At 37.6% G+C, this 21,280-nt stretch overlaps 2 protein-coding genes across 4 annotated transcripts in view; one reads left to right on the forward strand and one right to left on the reverse strand.

Annotated features, from left to right (window-relative positions):
• FBXO8 (F-box protein 8) overlaps nt 1-4,122 on the reverse strand; it is a 22,399-nt gene extending 18,277 nt beyond the window's left edge. Inside the window, exon 1 of one of the 2 annotated variants that reach the window (XM_065694669.1) lies at nt 4,038-4,122. The gene's annotated coding sequence lies outside the window, so the exon portion shown is untranslated. The remainder of the gene's footprint in view (nt 1-4,037) is intronic. The other variant, XM_065694678.1, reaches the window with a different exon arrangement.
• Nucleotides 4,065-21,017, forward strand: CEP44 (centrosomal protein 44). Of its 2 annotated transcripts, XM_065694647.1 has the most exons (11): nt 4,065-4,395; nt 8,958-9,098; nt 9,714-9,861; nt 10,819-10,965; nt 11,821-11,928; nt 13,380-13,511; nt 13,893-14,102; nt 17,519-17,588; nt 19,581-19,708; nt 19,986-20,023; nt 20,814-21,017. In XM_065694647.1, exons 2-11 carry the CDS (start codon nt 9,010-9,012, stop codon nt 20,869-20,871), a joined length of 1,128 nt encoding a protein of 375 aa, XP_065550719.1. In that variant the 5' UTR covers nt 4,065-4,395; nt 8,958-9,009; the 3' UTR covers nt 20,872-21,017. The 2 variants fall into 2 exon arrangements, with proteins under 2 accessions (XP_065550719.1, XP_065550728.1); XM_065694656.1 differs by lacking the exon at nt 4,065-4,395 and having other exon boundaries at nt 8,992-9,098; nt 9,788-9,861.
• The last annotated feature ends 263 nt before the right edge of the window (nt 21,018-21,280 follow it).

Genomic DNA, 21,280 nt, shown 5'->3' on the forward strand with positions numbered 1-21,280 from the left:
AAACCATGACAGCAACCAAAATATCTTTTCAAGCTTTCTTTCACAGTAGCATAAAAACTTCAGGATAAGACTTCTATATTTTACTTATCACTGTGGGGTTTTTATTTTTTGTCAAACTTCACTGCAGATGAAAATAAAGAGAACAGATCCTGAATGAGTTAGTCAGTTGTCAAGACTTCTGAATGCCGTAACTCAAATTTCAGTAACCACCTATATTTATCAAGAGGAAAAAATAGTATGATAAATCTTACTAATTCAGTATGGTAATGTTATCGTAACCCTATCACAAGTAGTCTATATATGGTGATAATTTTTCAACATTTATTATGATGAGAGATCACTAAAGTAATCATACCAGTAATCTGCAGGTTCCCAATGCTGATTTTCAAAAAAGAAACACTGATGGTCTGGCCTGCTAAGATCTCACATGTATTTGAAATTACGTATATTCTATTAGCATGGGAAATTAAAAACAGGGTTTTAACACTGTTTAAGGTTGGACATGAATGGAAATTGTTCTACAGAAGCTGAAAGAAACAAGCCATGAATGCGATGAGTAATTATGGGAGAAAATGGAGAAATTGGATAAAGTACAGGAAAAAAAAACCCACCACAATCAAGTTGGAAGTCAACACAAAACAGGTTCATCTGGCTAGTGAAGCAGTTATCTATGTAACCATCCACTCAGGGAAAGTTTAAGATTTCATTCCTAGATAAGGCCAAAGTTGTGAAGAAACTATAGTCATATGTACTATATTCAGTTTAGTAATATGCAAGACTTTACATAAATTCATCATTATTATTATTCGTATTTCTTGTACAGATATTTGGCTTTTTTTTTTATTGTACAGAGACAGATTAAACCATGATCAACTGCTATAAATTATCAGGCAATTAAAAATAAGGCTTACTGAGTTGCAACCATAAGTAGGATATACCACTGGCTGCAAGAATGCATACATAAAGAAGGTATTCTCATTTTCTTGAGAACAGTTGCTCAGTGCTACCTTTTTCTGGTTTTGAAAAACTACATCTCTCCAAGGAGAAGGAATTTACTAACTTTCAGCCCAAAGGAGGATCACCAATTTTTAGAATAAAATCAAGAGCTATTAAATAAATCAGTGGCAGGTGTGCCAGAATTGGCATTTGGAACTACAAGCATAAACTCAACAAGTCTGCTCCAACTCCAACTGTTGCTGCTATTACCCCTGCTAAACTGGCACAGGATACAGAGATGTGGAGTGAAGAACCAAGCTAAACACCAACTTGTGTGGGTAGGTGGTAACACCCAAGGGCTGAAAGGAGGTAACTTCCCAATGGATAACAAGAGCAGACAAGGAATACAATATTTCTGAGCATGGGCAATATTTCAGAAAGGGCTACTATCACTGTGCTAGAGGATTCAATTAAGATAAAGCTCCTATTTTGCAAGTAATTGTATCCAAGCTTGCTAATTACTCAAGTACAGTACTTGGTAAGCAGTACTGTATATTTAAAGGAATCTAAACATCTTGGGAGGCTTCAACCAATTCTTGATCTTAGCCCTGTGAGTAAACTGAACACTGTCAACAAGGCATTTTACTTTCAAATATGCAGATGTCAAATTTAGAGGCTGTGTGCACTCTCAGAAGATATAAGATGATCTGAAGGACTGAATAATAATGACCTTTCAATTCAATTATGTAAGTTTTGAAAGAGGTAAATGTATACACACATGTAGGTGTAACTCCAATATAATATGCACACTTTCTCAGTGCAGCTTTTCATGTAAAAATGAAATCTGCCTGAAAATATAGCACTGACTATAAATAATTAAAGAGCTAAGACCAAAATACTAGTTTCAGGGACAGAGAGAACCAAGAGCGATGCTTTATAATCCTTCTTTATTATTTCAAGTCTTTAACCTTAAGACAATGGAAATCAGCAAGAAGAAATATGATGACACTGGAGTATTAAACCTTACATTTCACAAAAGATGAAATGAGAGAAACTATTCTATGCAAACAATATATGTCAATTATAGATATATGTCAATTATATAAATATGTCAGCTGAGATAACTTTTTGTAAAACAGCTTAGAGAAATTATTTTGCTGGTATTTTTTTTCTACCTTTTCTCACATAATTTGGTATCATTATAATAAAACCACATTTCTATATACATTTGTTATCTCCCAACTGTTAAAAATATTCTGAAAATACTAATTATTTATCATAGTTTAAATAAAAGAAAAAAAAAGTAGTAACAGGAAACTTAAGGCTCTGAAGATCATTTAAGAATTATATTGTGACAAGATTCATAATCATAATACACCAGGAAGATGAGAGAAGATGACCAGCAGCATTACCATAAACAGTCCACAGAAAGGCTGTGCCCAGTCAATTATCAAGTGAATGTATGCTACCAGGTAAGCATCTGGCAATCTTATTATAGCTTTTAAACCTCTTCAAAGTCAGATTATCTTTGTGCTCGATACACAGTACTTGTAAAGAATTTGGTAGTGGTCACAAAGGACCAAAATCAAATATTCAAATATCCAAAACCAAAGTTGCTAGTGTAATACCTTTATTGCAATATTCAGCTTGAAGTTCCTGTTCACAAAATACCTTCCATTAAGAGATACTGTGCTAACAAGATTATCAACAGTTCCTGTCAGAGCTCACAGGGTTATTCTCCCCACACAAAAGCTAATTGCTGTAATCACCAACAACATAATTGATTCCAAATTATTTGACACTAGAAATAGCTTTAAGACAGAAAAAAACCCCACCATTCTGTGTCATTCAATAAACTGGCCTTCTTAAAATGCACTCACATACTTATACAGCGCATATCAATGCAGAAAAAAATTTAAAGGCATCTTTAATGTTAAAAAATGATAAAAAAAATGAAATTTGTTCTTTAAAGTACCAACTGAATAAATTTCAGAGAAGAAACCGTTCGAGAATCAGCCACTGGAAATTCACAAGCTTTTGTATGTGTATAGCTATATATGCCAGTTTATATGCCATTTGTTAGATCACATCTTGTTTTCCCCATAAACTTTGTAGTAATCCAGGATGAATGCTTTGAAAACTCATTCATGAAACAAGATGTGTAAACTAACTATTATTATAAAGCCTTTTAAGTAAGGTCTCTAGAACTATAGTTTTAAATTCTTTTGAACATACACTTTCCATCACTATTCTCTCCACTCAAATGTACACTTCTCAAATGTCTCAAAAATTCCAGTTACGTAACTTTATCTAACAGAGACCTTTTGACAGCTTGGCTGTAATAACTGTCACAGTAAAAATAACAAGCTTGCTTATGGACTGCTGATATTCTCTGGCTCTGTCTGTTACCTGTCTGCTTTCAATTTTAATCATGTCTTCTGCATGTCGCTTTGTTAGTGCACAGTAAATTCTTTTACAGTGTTGAAGGACGCTAGAAGCTAAATGCATCCTAGATTAATGCTGTATTGGTACTGGTTTCTGCTTTACGAAAGAAAACCCGACACTCGATATAAACGTCCTCCACCTCACGGGAACTGAGCCCTACAGCTACCGCTTGGCTACCGCGATTATCCGAACAGGTAAATGTTCCTCCGATGCTACCGAACCTGAAGCTTCGTTCATCGCAGCTGCACTGGTAACCGAGGCCTGCGACACCTTGACGGAAGAGTCTTTCAAACCCAACTCAAGGCAACTACGCGGCGGCTCTAGGGGCACAGCAAGTCCCTCACGCTCACGGCCGCCCCAGCTGACAGAGGCGCCCTAGAAACCCCCCTTGCTAAGGGCCGCGACTGCACTCCCGCCGCCCAGGGGAACCCCGAAACCGTCCGGCTCGCCGCTTCCTACAAAGAGGAACCGAGACCTCGGCTGTCGCAGGCCGAGACACAGCAAACCCCGAGCCACAGGGCACCGGCGAGCCTAGCCCCGCGGGTGCCACCCCACCGCGCCATTGGGCTTCCCCAGTAGCCCCGGCTTTCGATTGGATGCGCAACCCGTCCATCCGCAGTCGCCGGTCCCCCGAGGGACAGCCGCAGGGTCCGTACCTGTGCGAGTTCGGGTCCCAACCGCCGCCGCGACGAGCCCGGCCCGAGTCCGTGCGTGAGCCTCGCCGGGCAGGAGGTGGCTGAGCAGCCCCCGGCGGCACGAGAGGCGGCGGCAGCGGCGGAGGCCCCTCGGCAAGCAGGGCGACCGCCACCGCCCCGTCTCCTTGCCTGGCCGGTTTGACGTTTGCTGTTGTTGCTGGAAGTGACGTCACCGCGGCGGGACGCGCAGGAAGCGGAAGCGGCTGTTGGGTGTTGCGGCGGTAGATTCGGTCTGTGCCCGCCGCTGCTTGGTGTCTGCTGCAGTCCTGAGGAGAGGCGGTGGGGCGGCCGCTTTTCGGAGAAGGCAGCCCGGCGGAAGGTGGGGTCCAGCAGCAGGGGCGGCAGTGGCCGCGGGTGGGCGTCGGGGTCGCTTTCGGGGTCGCTTTCGGGGTCGCTTTCGGGGTCGCTTTCGGGGTCGCTTTCGGGGTCGCTTTCGGGGTCGCTTTCGGGGTCGCTTTCGGGGTCGCTTTCGGGGTCGCTTTCGGGGTCGCTTTCGGGGTCGGGGCTCGCTCTGAGCCCAGAGCACTCCCTCTCCTCATGGACTGTGAGCCCCGGGGCGGAGCTGAGGAGGAGGCCTGGTCTCCATGGGTCGAGGGTTGAGCAATTGCGGCTGGGGAGCCCGCCCCGTCCCTCTCCTGCGAGGTCGGCTCGGAGCGTTGGCGCGGCTCCGGGACCGCGGCCGACCTTGCCCGCGGCTGGGACACGATTTTCTTTTTTCACCCGGTGTTCTGATGGCGCCCAGGGCAACCGGCTTGCGACGCGCAGTTCCTTGTGCGGTTCACTCGTTTGCAAACATGGCGTGTTTCTGGAGTGTGTCTGCGGCGGCTGGCACGGTAGCGAAGTCCACTGATGATTTTGCATCTGGGCATAAAGGTGTTCCCCTCCACTTCCCCTCCCCATGTAACAGAAGAGTCACAAAATCGTAATTAACTAGGTTGGAAGGGACCTTAAGGATCATCTGAATAACAAAACCAAGCCTTTTTCTTTAGGCATTTTAGTGTTTGCAACTCTAAAGTATTTGGTAACTTGCGTGTCGGGTTTTTTTGGTGTGAGTTGGGTGGGGTTTTTTTGTGTGTTGTGTTGTGGGGTTTTTTTGACATTCATTGCCTCTTTGAATACTGTAAGCAATTTTGAGAGTTGTTCTTTAAACAGTATGTGGTTCTACGTTAAAACTTTGTTATACCTGATTTTACTCTGGGTAGCCAATGTTCTGTAACTGTTCTGTCATGAATTCTTGCAGACAAAGCTTATATGGCGCTTTTTACAGTGTACACCTTCCCAAAGTGTTATCTTTCTACCAACTTAACTGTTATTTGTATGATCTCCCAAGCTATATAGTTTGTAGTAATGGCTGGTGCCAGTTTTTACATCTAGAGGCATGGTGTAGAAAGGATTGCTGATACTTTTGGGAAACAGCCTGTATGGTTAGATGAATTCCTGTGAGAGTGTCTTCTGTGAGTATTTGAGTTGCAGATTAGTGCTTCAGTTTTACAGCAGACTCTTTGTGGTTTGTCTTGAGACCTGGTTAGGTTGGCAAAACCCTAGGGTGAATCACTTTGTAAGGTGAGGTGGGAAAAACAGCTGCCTTAGTTTCCAAAAGCTTGAGGTTGAATTGTCCCTAGCCTTTAACAAAGAGTATTGTGTAGTTATATTTGTCACAAACCTAATGAGTAAATAGCAAGAACCTGATAATTAAATAGGAAGAAAATACTTTAAAAAGGGCAGAACACATGTGAGGATCTTCCTTCATCTTCTTGATGATTGTTGATTTAAGCATCATATAGACACAAGAAGAGGGGCGGGGGAGGGAAAGGCAACCCCCCAAAAAAACCCCATACCATTGTGAGTGCAAGCTTTAACTGTTTGGTGGTGTTGTGGCTTTTGTTGGCATTTATTTGTTTGGGGTTGTTTGGTTGGTTTGCTTCCCCCCCCCCATAAGTAGATGTGTGTGGTCAAAAAGTTCCTTTCAGGAAGACCTGTTGCTTTAAAGAGTATGACCAAACAACAAGGCTGCAAAGTGGAGTACCTGTCAGAGTAACTATAATTTCTTTGTAGTGTTTGGTCTGAATCTGAGGTGTGAGCAAGAAAAATTATATAAAATGCTATATTTCAAGGGTATCTCTTCCATGCTTTCTGGTAATGCCTCTTTACTGCTTGGATTGGGAGGCTTAAAGTATATGTTTTGTGTCAAGACACTGTCCCACACAACATCCTTGTCTCTAAATTGGAGAGACATCAATTTGATGGATGGACCACTCAGTGGATAAAGAACTGGCTGGATGGCCGCACACAAAGAGTTATGATCAATGGCTCAGTGTCCGTCTGGAGGCTAGTAACGAGTGGTATCCCTCAGGGATCGGTGTTGGGACCGGTCTTGTTTAACATCTTCATCGTTGACATGGACAGTGGGATTGAGTGTGCCCTCAGCAAGTTTGCCGATGACACCAAGCTGTGTGGTTCGGTTGATACGCTGGAGGGAAGGGATGCCATCCAGAGGGACCTCGACACGCTTGTGAGGTGGCCTGATACCAACCTTATGAGGTTTAACCATGCCAACTGCAAGGTCCTACACCTGGGTTGGAGCAATCCCAGGCACAGCTAGAGGCTGAGCAGAGAAGAGATTCCGAGCAGCCCTGCGGAGAAGAACTTGGGGGTGCTACTCGATGAGAAACTGAACATGAGCCAGCAGTGTGTGCTCGCAGCCCAGAAAGCCAACCATATCCTGGGCTGCATCAAAAGGAGTGTGACCAGCAGGTCGAAGGAAGTGATCCTGCCCCTCTACTCTGCTCTTGTGAGACCTCACTTGGAGTATTTCGTGCAGTTCTGGTGTCCTCAACATAAAAAGGACATGGAACTGTTGGAACAAGTCCAGAGAAGGGCCACGAGGACGATCAGGGGACTGGAGCACCTCCCGTATGAAGACAGGCTGAGAAAGTTGAGGCTGTTCAGCCTGGAGAAGAGAAGGCTGCGTGGAGACCTCATAGCAGCTTTCCAGTATCTGAAGGGGGCCTATAGGGATGCTGGGGAGGGACTCTTCATCAGGGACTGTAATGATAGGACAAGGGGTAACGGGTTCAAACTTAAACAGGGGAAGTTTAGATTGGATATAAGGAGGAAATTCTTTCCTGTTAGGGTGGTGAGGCACTGGAATGGGTTGCCCAGGGAAGGCTGTGAATGCTCCATCCCTGGCAGTGATCAAGGCCAGGTTGGATGAAGGCTTGTGTGGGATGGTTTAGCGTGAGGTGTCCCTGCCCATGTCAGGGGGGTTGGAACTAGATGATCTTGAGGTCCTTTCCAATCCTAACTATTCTATGATTCTAAGAAACTCAGTGTGGACAGTGGCAGGCAGTTATGTCCCAGGTTCTAAGGAGAAAATTGAGCATAAAATTTCTGTTCTAAGGCGTTATAGCTGAAACCATTACTGAGGCTTTTGGGGGAAGTAAGGTAGTGGATTAAGCCAGTCAGAAGCGGATCTCAAGGTTGTGAGGAAGGAGAGCTGTTTTTGTTAAGTGCCAATTTGTACTTCTGTACCTTTCAGTAATGTTCTCTCTCCCTCCCCCACCCTTGTTTTTTCTCTAAACCATTGAAAGAACAGAGTTTGGCAGTTTGCTAATAGACTTTCTCAAGTCCTATCAGCCTGTCCAGATTACTATAATGCAAGCTGTTTGTTTTCAATTGTGACTTAAGAGCTGGGCAGTCACCCAGTCTGTGCTTTTAAAGCCTTGTATTGGAGAAGAGCTAATTAATATTGGCTACTTAGAAACAAATGGTTGCAAGATAGATTACTTAGTACTCATAGGCTGTCTCTAAATGTAAGTGTATTTTAAAGCAATATAGTGAGGACAGGGTTCTTTAAGATAATTGTTAGTACTGATATTTGAAGGTACTGCTGCAGGTGTTTTATTTTACTGTCTGCCAGACAGGTGGAGTTGCCAGTATTGCACAGTCTCTTCTTCCATTTGAGAATTTACTAATCAGTTTTGTTTGGTATAACATGTTAAAAGTAGGAGCTTCCTGTACTTATGTATCCCTTTGATAGATGTAAAATCTGGTTTGGATGATAGTGATCTTATCCTTTGCTGATTCTGTTGTTGTTGCTTGGCTCCCTTTTTTCTCCAGCTCCTCCCCCCCCCCCCCCCCCCCCCACACTTCTTGAAGTCTTCAGTTTCTTTTCAGGATAGTTCTGCAGGGAGAAAGGCACCTTTCTGTAGTTTGTACCAAGTTCTTAGATGAGTCTTTCTTCTGCAAAGTAAAGTAAATTGAAAGTGGGTTCTCAACTCATGTGTTACAATGTAGAAGTTAAACAGGGACCTTTTGGTTATCATACCAATGAACTTTCACCTATTTTGAAATATTTAGGCAGTCTGTTACCCTCTTCTCCATGAAAAATGTTAAGTGTATTTAATGGATCTAGATACAAAAGTGTTGTCTGTGGCGAGTTGTTAGCCTGTCTTCCCATGTTTGCACATCCAAACATTGCTCTCTTGGCCAGTGAGCTTGGAGCCAGGTGAACAAAAGAATAAGCAGCATTCAAAACTGAAAAATGCAAAAGCTTTTCACTGCCTGTGGGCCTTCTGCACCATTAAAATAGGGAAGGAACTCATTTTCACTCAGTTTTAGTGGATTTAATGGGCACTAAATTCTTTAAATGCTTTCAGATATCTTTAAAGGTCTTTGATAGTTGATCAGGTTGAGGGTTAGTAATTGATCCTATTTAGAATTAATAATGATGACTGGTATTAGTTGGTGTTGAGCTGTAGCTTTGTGCTGTACTGCAGCACTTTGGAAATAGTCATGTCTAGAAAAGAGGAGCAAAACCCTTTGAATTTCAGTGATAACTGTTGTATTTTATAATTTTTGTGGTTTTTTTTTTCTTTTAAGGAGAAGAATTGCATTTCTTTCATAATCTGAGAGAAGAATAGTATTTGGAATAATGGCAACAGGAGATCTGAAAGGAAGTATAACAAAAATAGAGCAAGGACTTCGCTTGATAAATTATCCAAGAGATGTGGATTATACAGTGTAAGTGGTAGTGTAAATAAATTTATGCTAATACATGATGACAGCAAGATGTGTAAACAATATATGTATAAATATTGGGATTGTACCCAGTGATGAATAAGCCAAGCATATGTCTGTGGGAAGCTGGGGGTTTGCTACATATGAACTGGAAGATAAAAGGATGTAGTTTTGCTGTTCTGAGAATCCTCATAATAATCACGAAGCGTATCTTCAGTGTATACTGAAGTATATTGCTATCTTGCCCATTTTTTCTTCTCTGTTTTTCTCTTTTCTTTGATTAATCTCTCACCTTTGTAATTTCTCTGTAGTTGCTAGCAAATTTCATCTTGCAAATATTGAAGAAAAAAGTCTTGAATGTCAAGATGACAATGCTGATGGGCTTTAGACTGGGCAATGTTAAAATTATGAGAGTCACAAAAATGTTGTTTTGAGTGTTTTGCAGATAACAGTAAAGACTGCTGAATGAGAGAGCCTGGGGAAAAAAAAAGAAAAATTAAGGAGATACTTGGACATAACATGCTGTCTATATTAAAACACCTTTCAAATGGAATGTTTGAATTCATATAATGAAAGGCTTTGTCTTCTGCTGTGTAAAGTACTTTTGTTTCTCAATAGGCTAGTAAAAGGTGATCCAGCTGCATTTTTACCTATCATCAGCTATTCTTTTACGTCTTTTTCAACTTCCATAGCAGAGCTTTTGGTAAAGTGCGATGTGGAACTCACAGCAAAGAGTGACTTGCGTTTTATTGAAGCTATTTACAAGGTATCTGTCTTTATATTCTTCACAGAAGAAACATAGGTTTGAGTATGCTATCATAAAAATTCAACATCTACTGTAAATTTTACTAGAAAATAAAAGGCTTTTTTGCAATGAATGTAAATAGTAATTCTGTTAGGATTTAAGATGTTTAGTAAGTCACTGTGTGATAAGTCTTTATATAGGTTTTTATGAAAATAAAGATGGATGTTGTTAGCCAAATCTCAATGTTGAGACAATGGCAGAAACAGTAACACTATTCGTGTATGTTAGTTGTAAATAATACTGAAATGTTTAATACACAATAAATTTTATAGAAATGACCTTAGAAGAAATGATAATCAGCAAAAAGTCACATCAAACTTCAATGATCATAATGAAAACAATATTAAGAAGTAGAGGTATTTTAAAACACCATGCTGTGTTAATATATAAAGTCCAATATTTAACAGCTTAAAAATTGGGATAAAATTCATAACTGAATGAAAATAATTTTTAACTCTTCTTAAAAATATCCATAAGCATATTAACAATATTAGCTTATTCAGCTAGTTTGCACTCTGCAGAGGACAGTGACTCCTTTACAAAGAAGCTCTGTGGGAGCCTTACTTAGCCCTCTGATGTATTTGCTGAGATTAATACAACTTCTTATCGTGCATTCACTTCGAGAAGTTTTTGTTTGACTTTTTAAATATTGTCTAAAATAATTTATTTTATGAATCTTAAGAATGTGTCTTAATCTCTACAAGAGTGTTGTGAATGAAATGGTTTGGAGGAGGTATGTTTAAAGTCTAGTTAGAAGAAACGTCTGAGAATATATAAATAACCAAATGTTAAAAGGTTTAACTGCTGAAGTGCAGACTGAAAGAAAAGATTGTAGAAAAATAAGAACCTGAGCATGCCATTTCTGCAACAGATTGCATGGTGATTTTGAAAGTGAAGCAGACTCTTATTTTGTTGCAGCTTCTTCGAGATCAATTTCAATATAAACCAATTTTAACAAAACAGCAGTTTCTTCAGTTTGGCTTTGCGGAAAAAAAAATGCAGATTGTTTGTGACATTATCAACTGTGTGGTAAAAAAACATAAGGAATTAAATAACTCGAATAAGGTAATGATTAAATGATAACTTTATTATAAGTTTCTTTTGACATGCTTGATGCTGCAGATAGAAGCTGAACACCTGCTTTTTTTAGAAGCAGCATTGCTGATGGTCAAAATAGGGGGAAAAATTAGTATGAAGTTCTGATGCTTGAGCCCTATCAAGTATATGAAAGACATGAAGCTGGGAATGCATTGTAGTATAAACAAAAAAAAAGAATAAAGATAAATCCAGTACTTTGTAATAGAAATGATATATTTTATTCTTCTTGAATATTTTATTCTTCTAGTGAATATATAATTAGACTTTGCTAGTTCATTTGAAAACAAAGCAAAGCCATCAGATATGCTAAAGTTCTGGTAATATTTAATTTAAACATGACACTTGTATACCACTGAAACACAAATATATCTCAAATCTTATTATTTTCATCATATTTGTTTTGCATTGTTAAGTCATTTTTATTGGTGTATGCTGTGTATCAGTCTTCTTTAATAAAAGAAATTTTCTGTCCTCATTTTTTACAGGATTTTGTTTCATTTGAGTTTGTAACAGTCTTCAGGACTGTTACTTACGCTTGCCATCTACTTAATGTGTCACTTTTTGGGGCATAACTACCTTTCTTGTATTTGCTTGTTTTTCAACTCTGGGGCAAATTGTTTTCTGTTTATGACCAGCTTTGATGCAACCTCTTATAGGCATTGAGTGTATGAATGCAGCATTCACTTCCAGATCCATTTTCTCTGTAAATTTGGGTGTTGTCATAGGTTGTGTCCATGTGTCTGTATTGCCTCCCTGCACTCCAGAAAATATTTCTGTGTTCTTGTGTTGGAAGCATAATATTTTCTCCTCTTCATTTTGAAGGTTAAATCCCAAACAAGGAAAAAACCCAGATTGTTTAAATCTGAAATAAGGTCAAATTGTGATAATGCCATTACTGATTCTAGTGACCGTGCTCTGAACTCCAAACAGGTATGAAAATAATTTTTATGTTGTATATCTAAAGGTTAATCTTATTTGTAGCGAGTCGGGCTTTTTCTGGAAGATGTGCTTTCATTTAGGTTCTAATGCTTAATCAGACCAGGGGTTTTTTTGTTTTTATTTTTTTGTTTTTTTTGGTTGTATTTGGTGTTCTTTGTTTGTTTTTTTCCTTTTCTTGAAGAAGTGTGGCTGACTGAAATTATAATTGAAATATAGAGGGTATTGCTTGTCTCTTGTACTGACTAGCTGATCTTAAAGTCGTGGTGCTAATGATGTAGTACTATTGATTGCTGTTTAAATTAAATCAAATGGAGGGACAGGAATGAAAATGCATTTAAAAAAAAAACCTGTTTGGAGGTTAAAGTGTATTTTGTCTAACATTGCAGTGTTTTCAATGCAGCTTTCAAAACATTTTTTGTTCTTTTGTCTGAATCTTTTAAGCAACGATTTCTTAATGTAATCTTCTGCTTGGTTTTGGTTTTACGAGAGTAATGCTTGATCTTATGTGTTACGGTACTCTTGGCCTGTGGAGGAGGCCACTTTCCTAGATTTTAATGCTAAAAGGGTGCAAAGTAAAATTGTACAAAACTTTTTGGAATCTGCCCATTTAACTGTGAATGATTCTTATTTAGAAGGAAAATGCTGCTTTCAGGCACGAGGAAAACTTAACAAAGGAAATATTTGGAATGATTTATTTTCTGGTTATTGAATGGCCGAACTGAATGGGGGTATATGTGAGTATATTAAGAGTTCCCTAGAAGAGGAGAGTTTCAGTTTCAATAAAACATCTAGGAATCTAAATCTTAATATGTTGTACAAAACTAGTAATTGTGAGTTCTTAATCATTAGGTAATCTGTTTTATTTTGTGGCATATAGCAATCATGAGACTTGACCCACCTGGAAAGAAAGCAGAATTTGTCTCTTATTTTTCTTTCTCTAAAGGAAGCATTCAAAGCAAATTAAATGTGGTTAATAGTGTTGTTTTGCTGACAGTTCTCAGGGAAAAGAGAGAGTTCTAATCTTAAACTACTTAAGCTTTTCTGGTTTTGAATGTTTGAGTGGCAATGTTGACATTTGACCTGTCTATACATATGTTAGTATATAAGGTAAGATTCATACCTCTCAGTCCACACTTGGAAATCTAACAGCTCTTACAATAGGAGAGGACATCAATGCTTTAATTACTGTTTATAAAAAAAAAAAACAAGATACACAGTGCATACAGTAAAGTGTATGTGTATTTGGTTTATAGTTTTTCATGTCTATATGATTTTTTAAAATTAAAATCTCTGCTGTTGCTGTCTGTTTTGCAACCAGTTGGGATAAGATTTTCAGATTCAAATAAATATGAAAACGATTGGTCTTTTAGGGTTATTCAGTTGCTTGGCTAATGAATTGAAATGTTCTTTTTTTTTTTTTTTTTCTTTTCCATCTTCAAAAGAAGCCTTTAGTGGAACGGCACTCAGGAAATGAAATTTGTGGTGACCTTCATCCATTACCCCTTCCAGCACAAGGAGGTAATGAAGAAGAATTGTGCCTAGATCATGATGTTGTCGAAGTTAATTGTGAACAAGTAAGAATTTCTATTTTAAGATGCTGTCAGCATGTATTCTTAACTTTTCTTACAGGACTTTTCTAAAGGGATAAAGTTTTTAACATGGTAACTGGATCCTCCTTAAATGTAACTAATAGATATATATAATAAGTATATTGAAAAAATTGAAAAATGTCATTTAAATTGTACTATCCTTTCAAGAGTCAGTTCTGTCAACAGTTTCTTTTACAACCTGAGTTCCATAAATAGGAGCATTATGGCAATTGCGAAAGAAATAATTTTCTAATGTAGCAGAATCTGGTTATTGAACTTGAGGAAGGTTCCACTTGATTTCATTGATCAATTGATGAATTATGTCTGTTTTGAAATCAGAGGACATGTTCTTGTCCATGTTTTCAGATCATAGAAGATAATTCTCAGATTGAGGCCCTGAAGAGTCAGCTTGCTGATTGCCAGGAAAAGCTTCATAAGCTGGATTGGATGGAAGATAAACTGCATGTTTTAGAAGAGAAACTGGAAGGAAAGGTGATCATAGATGAGAAGGACTGGAATAACTTGTTGAGTCGAGTTTTGCTTCTTGAAACAGAACTGTTGTTGCAATCCAAAAAGGTATGTTAACTTCTGTTTTATTTGTGTAGCAAAAGTGGCCCAGACACAATGTTGCTGGCCTGTTTCTGTTCTTGCTGCCTCCTATATACGCTTTTTTTACTATTTTTAAAAGCATTGATGCGAATGGCAGTGTTGTTTATGGAGTTGGTGGTTTAAGTTTTGCTGTTTTCTTATGCTTTGTGAAGCAAAGCTCTCCATTGAAAATTGCTTCCTTGCAGGAACAGCAGGTATAGTGAAGCCTATTTTCAATAGTAATGGCTCTGTGTGTTTTATCTCCTTGTGAACTTATAGAAAGAAGCTTTTTGAAAGACTTACGCTGTCTTTGTAAGCTTAATATTTCTGTAGAGTTTCATCATGCTAGTGATACATTTAAGGTTTTCCTTGTTCTGATATGCGTATTTCTTGATTTCTTATACTGTACTGCAAATGTTGCTGTTGAATATAAAATTTATTTATTTTTCTTTTAATTCTCCAAACTAATCAGATACAGATACTCTCTTTGGAAGATTAAGTCTTCATTCTGTATAACTAATGTTGACAAAAATAGACGGCATGCTTAATGGAAAATGCAAGGTTAATGGAAAAGTTCTTATTTTAGTCCTATTCTTAGTTTGTGGCTCTTTGAAATTTCTAGCCCAAACCTGATGGTTTTTCTTTTTTTTCACCCTCCACTTTCCCGCCTTCCTGTTCCTTGTCATGATACTTGTTGCATTTTTAAACATGTGAAAGTGCTACAGTTGTGATGTGGCTACATTGGGCATATTTGTAAAAGCAAATCAAGTATTTTGTTGCATTAAGGCGCTGTTGTTTTTCGTGCTGTTGAAAGGTCCCTGTAGAATCGTAGAATCAGCTAGTTTGGAAAACACCTGTAAGATCTAGAGGCTGGACTTGATTATCTTAAAGATTATTTTTTTTTTTTTTTACAACCCAATTGATTCTATCTGTGAGTCTGTCACCAAGTCCTACCTTTACCTCAGGACTGCCAAGTGCAACACTAAACCATGTTACTGAGGGCCTCATCTACACAGATTTTTGAACACTTCCAGGGGCAGAGATTCTATCACTTCCCTGGGAAGCCCATTCCCATACCTGGCCCTTCACCCTTCCATAATATCCAATCTAAACTTACCCTGGTGCAGCTTAAGGCTGTTACCTCTTGTCCTATCACTTCTTACTTAGGAGAAGAGACCAGTTACCTCCTCGCTTCATCCTCCTTTCAGGTAGTTGTAGAAAGTGATAAAGTAGTTGTATGTGCATTATATAATTTTATGCATGTGCACATGTAGGTATTCTGAAATGCAGTGAACCGTAGCATCATTTTTGTGATCACATGCTTAATTTCAGAGTGTATATGCTTAAGTATCTCATATATATCCTTCAGATGCTGTCAGATGCTTTCCAGAAGTTGAAAGCCCTTGTAGAAAATACTTGACCAGTATTGCATTTGTCTCTGTAATTGTAAAAATTGTTGAATTTACTTGTAACCAGAAGCTCTGTGTCTGCAGATTTCAGAGTGTTGCTAATGCATGTATACAAGACATGTTTTTTTTCTGTGTGTCTTGCAAGTATGCTAGTTATGTAAAGTCTCAAAATGAAGTGTTCAGACTGGTCACTAGGTTATTTCTAAAGGCTGTACTCATATGATAAAGATTGACATTCTCAATCACTTATGTTTTAAACACAGTTTGTTGGTAAAAGCTAAAGTGATTTACAATTTAAAATCAATTTTGTATGGATATTGTAATTTAATTATCAATGGTTATAAGTCCAGATAACACCACCAGTGATAAGACTTTTGTCTGTCAGCAGTCTCAAAAGTGCCTCAGCTGAATAGCCATAGTTTTGCTCTTGGGTAGAAGTCTATTCTCCAAGAAATACTCGTTGCTTTTATGAGGTAGGACCACAGGAAAGTCTGTTTCAGAGTAGGCTTGCTATTTTCTGTAAACTTGGTTTATTATTACTTCAGTAACAGTTTATTTCAGTTGTTCAAAGGTTTGGAATAACATTTGGAAAATATTTAGAAAATACTTAACTTTAATACCACTTTAAAAATTCCAATAAGATAATTGTATTTCTGTACTGCATGTTACTGAAAGAAGTCACTGCTGAAAGAATTTTGAATGTAATTTGTGTAGCATTGTTGCTTGTCCTTTTTTCAAAGCAAAATAAGCTGGTTTTTATATGTTTAAAAAAAAAAAAAAGTCTTCAAAACCTAACTTTTTTGCAATAGGCATTTGAAAACTGCCAAGAAATAATCCTTTGGCCCAGGGAATTGCTGCTTCTTTGTTTCATGAAATTCCATCCAAGTTGTGCTTCACATATAGAGAAACAATTCAGAATTACTCCTTTCTTCTTACTCTTGCATTTTTTTATTTTTTTCAGGGAATTTTTTGGCATCTAGCCAGCATTGCAGGAATGCTAAGATCTGTCTTGCATTGCTGCCAAAATAGCTGCAGCTGTGCATTTAGCTCTGGGAAGGTCTGAAAGCTACCAAATCTATTTCGATGGAAAGAATTGAGCAGAAGTAGTCAGTGCAGATCTCTCAAATGTATCCATTATTACAGTCTTTTTTTCTGGCTTCTTCTCATACAATGGCTACTATTTCTCCCTCTTTGACTTATTTGGGTGTAATATTCCCCTGTTAACTGGTGTAGTTACTGCAGGATATAATGTGCTATACTTTACTGAAGGCCGAGATTTCAAATTGTAATGATAACTCACTGGTGAAAAAAAATCCAGATGTTGTGTGAGTGTTGGATTCTTCTTTTTATTTTGAAATCAGAAAATTGCACTGCAGAACATTTATTGTTAGTACAATTTTACTTCCTTCAACAACCTTTTCTAAGCTAGATAGAGTTAAATTTGGAACCTTTCTTGAAAGAGCCTTCTCTCATTTAGGAGCCTGGGAGACTAGCCTAAAATATACTTTTGAATTCTAAATACTTACATGGCACAAATTTCAGTTCATGTATAGGCTAATTTTTCTAGGACTGAGGAGCTGCATTTCTGGATATCAACTGAAAGTAGAAGGTAAGCTTATTTTGTTAAGGTAACAGCAGACAATGTCAAGATGTAATTGTTAGCACAGACCAAGAACCATTTGATTGTTCATTCTGCTAATACCAGAGCTATGTCACTATCACTATATTTGGACTTCGTTTTGAACTGTTTATAAACAGCAGTAGTCTACTTTTCAAATGCAATGTATGTATGGAAATGTTGGATTTTTTTCAGTCCTGTAAAGACATCTGTGCAGTCCCAGCATATCTGGATGGTGTAGCAAATGCATACACTAGTACTTAAATGACTTAATCTTAGTACTTAAGTACTAAATTACAAAGTACTTAAATATACTTTTGTTTGGTCAAAAGATGATTTTAAGTGTATGGCTAAAATGTAGTAAATTTGTATTTCAGAGAGAGTTACCTACAGAGTTAAGCACTATAAGTCAAGAAGGTTCTTCTAGTAGGATTCCAGTTTCCCCTGGTGAGTATTAATGATTATATTTTTAATATCATATGCTAAACACTTCTTGCTGACCTTAACTAAAAAAGTGTTTTTTTAAGTAGACAATTGCAATTTAGTGACCTCTGAATTTAAATGGGTGCTTCAAACTACAAGTTAACCTGTCAGTTGTTTCGTGTTTGTAATTTATTCTTTAGCAGCTGTACTTACTGAAATAGTTTTTAAAGCGTTATTGAAAACATACAGTAATTAATGGTTACAAATAACTACTAAACATAAAGATGCGAATTTAATTAAGGTTCTATAGCTAAAGCTGTGAAAAACAATGTTATCTGCACTTTAAAGCAGTTATAATGTTTTTAAAATAAGCTATTCATAAACATGAATGATATTTGCTGCCACAGCTTTGTTGTCATCATAAATGCGACACTATTTTGATTATGTTTTTTGCATTTATAATGGCTCGGGACAAATCAGGGCCGTTTCATTCACAATCTGTGGTGTTTTCCAGCTCACTGCTGAATATTTGCTATAGTTTCATCCCTTTTGAAAGAGTTAGCTATCCAAGTAGTATTTTTGTTGAACTCTTATTTTGAAGATCAAGACAAAATCTTTTCTTCCTTTCTAGGTTTTTGCTAATGTACAAGTAGTAAATGAAATAGCCTGAAGTGAGAAAGAAATTACTTATGGCCTGGGGAATGTTTTTAATTCTTCTGTCTGCCTCAGTGGTAGCTATTTAGCCCTTACTCTGCATCATTCTCTTTCTTAATTTGTCCTGTTTCCTTCATGGCACCTGTTATGCCTACAAACAGTAGTAAGGAAGATATTCTGTTTCCCATTCTCACTTGTTAGGAGTTTTTGTCCAGTGGTGGGCTGTTGCACTGAAACTAAAAGGCAATCTCAGTAATTCAGTTTTCATGGAAATTAGGAAGGCAGTTTCTTGGTTATGGCAAAATTCATTTTAATTTTCAAGTGTCAGAAATGGGACTTTCTTTTTACAGACCTTGAAAGTTGCAACATCTTTTCTTCCTTTCATAACTTTAGTGGTATGTTACTGACAGTTGAGGTCTTAGCAATCAGCAAGCAGGCTGATGGTGTTTAAAAAAGAATTTTCATATTTTCATACTTCTGGAATTCTCTGAATTCATATTATTCCTGCTTTTCTAAAATATGATTCAGGAAATTTTAGGCATACAAGTTACATGGCCAGTCTTAAGTTTTCTGAGATGTACAGTACTTGAAATGCGTTCATGTTCTTTTGGTCGTAGTGTTCTTCAGGAATAACAGTTGTACAGAAGAAAAAGTTTTTAATTTTAATAACTTAGAAGTAATATAATATTATTTTAAAAGCAGGATAATATAGCTAGAAAAGTTCTAAAGGTATGTTGGCTGTACTAGAAGAAGCACAAGGGATCACTTTTTTTCCAAATGCTAAATTCTGTTCTCCAGCAATAGTATTCTAATATTGCAAAGAGTATCAGAGCCTTCCCAATGTAAAAAGAGAAGTCTCTTTCTGCTAAATGGATATTAAACTTATCCCAGCAGGAAGAGAGCTAGGGAAACAGCCAGACCTTCATTCAGCTTTTAAGCAAGAAGATGATATTATCTTTTTATTTCTGCTGCTTATAAGACAGGTTACTAGAACAAATTAATGACATGTTTGAACAGGCAATTTACAATAAAAAGAACATAACCTATTTTAAGTTACTATTAAATGTTTGACCTAGTAATTACGCTTTAAGGGTTGATTTTATTGTAATAAGGATAAAGGTAGCATTCCTAGTAATCTTGGAATTTGCCTTATGTGTGTTATACATACTATACAGCATTCATCTTGTTTTAAGCAAATGAGAAGCCTATTTTAGACTCTCACCATTAGCTTTTCTTTTTCCGTCTCTAAACAATGCATTCTCTTCTGTTATTACATACTGTAAATCAAGCTTATTTGATAGCTGACCTTGCAATAAGAGAGCAGAAGGCAAAGGTGACCCAAAACCAACTGTTTCTTCATAGATACAGAGAGGAGGGAAGAGATGCCAGAGTGTCTTCATCAGTTGTCTGGATACAGTTCACTACTATCCCCAGACCCATCTCCCAAAGCTGTGACCATTAATTCTCATGATCTGACAGACATTTCAAAGGTAAGTAAAACTGTCAAATGCTTAGTTAATTTCTTTTCTGAGATCAAGAGAACAAGTAAGCATTAGTTTTAGTTGTATAGACTACTAGTCAAAAACAGGGAAACTGCGAAACTATATCTAGGTCTGTCTCATAAAAATCTTTTCGGTATGTTTTCTAATGTTTCTTTAACAAGCAGGGCTTAAAGTCACATTTTCTCTATGAATTTTTAGGTTGAAAGTCCATGTGAAGAATGTTAGCTTTGAAGAGTTCACTAACTTTGTTGCTTTTAAATTGCAGGAGACAACAAGACAAAGAATGGAAAGGATAAGTAAAATGTAAGTAATAGGAAAGGGCAGCAGGAATTCATTTCCCAGGAGGGAGTTGTGCTTGACTGAGGCATATAGAGAATGTACATGTGTTCCAAACCTCAAAGGTCTCTACATCAGGTGTGGCATTTCCTTATGACTCCACTGGATAATAAATCCACTTATAGTTCTGTATTTGTGGGATGAATCACTGTTTTGGTTTCTAAAAAGCAGCAGAAAACATTCTTAATAGTATTAACTACAGATTAAAGAGATTAAAGGGTGTTTTGAATCTGGTTGACAGGGAACTGAAATATTTTATCTTCTGATAGGAAATCCCAGGTACTTGCAACTTTTCTTCCATTACCTTAACTCTGTTTTTGTTATTTAAAGTAAAGTAAACCAGTTTTAGCTTAAGCATTGTGATAACTCTAAGGTGTATTTGATACTAGTCCTGAGATCTGTAATGAATTTCTTTTTGTAAGAAATGTTTTCATTATACTTGCAGAGAAATGCGTTGCTGGGTAATGTTTCTTTAGCAAGAGATTTTCTGTTCTGTAACGGCCTGGCCTCAAAAACGCTGTAGTCTTTTTTGTGATTTAATTTTACTGTGTAGCTTACTTTATAGTTAAGGTTTATAGATATGTGGTAGGCATTTAAAATACAAACCAATTGCAGAGGAAAAGTGGGGATGAGTGGAAACAAGGTTTCATTACGCTTGTTAATATTTTGAGTATATTAGAAAGTTAAAGGCAAATCAGTTACTTCTTACCATATTTTAATAAGAGTGTGTGTGTGTGTAAACAAAATTTATTTTCAGAATTGAAGAAACCTCAGAATTGTTGAAAACATCAAGCAACACCTTTGGGAAGACCTGAAAGCACAGGTCTTCAGACCTGGTCTCTGTGGACTTACAGATATCAGACCTAATATGTATGTTTGTACAGCATTGAATTTTTAATATATCAAATATGTAATGATCACCAGTGCTTTTATTCCTTTGAATAAATATTTGTCTAGTGCATCTGTGTATTGATTTTCCTTCCTCCAACCTTAATTTTTGTTTTTTGAAAACTGTTCAAATATTTACCCCTCCCTCTCTTGTAAAGTGAAGTCATTACAGCAGCGTATTTTTGTGTTGACATTTGTTAGCAGTGTGCTAAGTAGTATATTTTTTAAAGTGCAGGCTTGAGGACTGTGGTTTACATCCTGTTGGAAACGTTCCTGCTGGGACTTGCGTATTACACCCAAGAGGCATTCTTGCATACCATCTTACCATCTGTACTG

Source organism: Lathamus discolor, chromosome 1 (genome assembly GCF_037157495.1).
Source record: "Lathamus discolor isolate bLatDis1 chromosome 1, bLatDis1.hap1, whole genome shotgun sequence".
Taxonomy (NCBI): domain Eukaryota; kingdom Metazoa; phylum Chordata; class Aves; order Psittaciformes; family Psittacidae; genus Lathamus; species Lathamus discolor.

Coding starts and splice junctions, on each gene's coding strand:
- CEP44 (XM_065694647.1), top strand. CDS start 9,010: ATGGCAACAGGAGATCTGAAAGGAAGTATAACAAAAATAGAGCAAGGA. Junction 17,589..19,580: donor TAGGATTCCAGTTTCCCCTG/GTGAGTATTAAT, acceptor GTTTCTTCATAG/ATACAGAGAGGAGGGAAGAG. Junction 20,024..20,813: donor ATGGAAAGGATAAGTAAAAT/GTAAGTAATAGG, acceptor ATTTATTTTCAG/AATTGAAGAAACCTCAGAAT.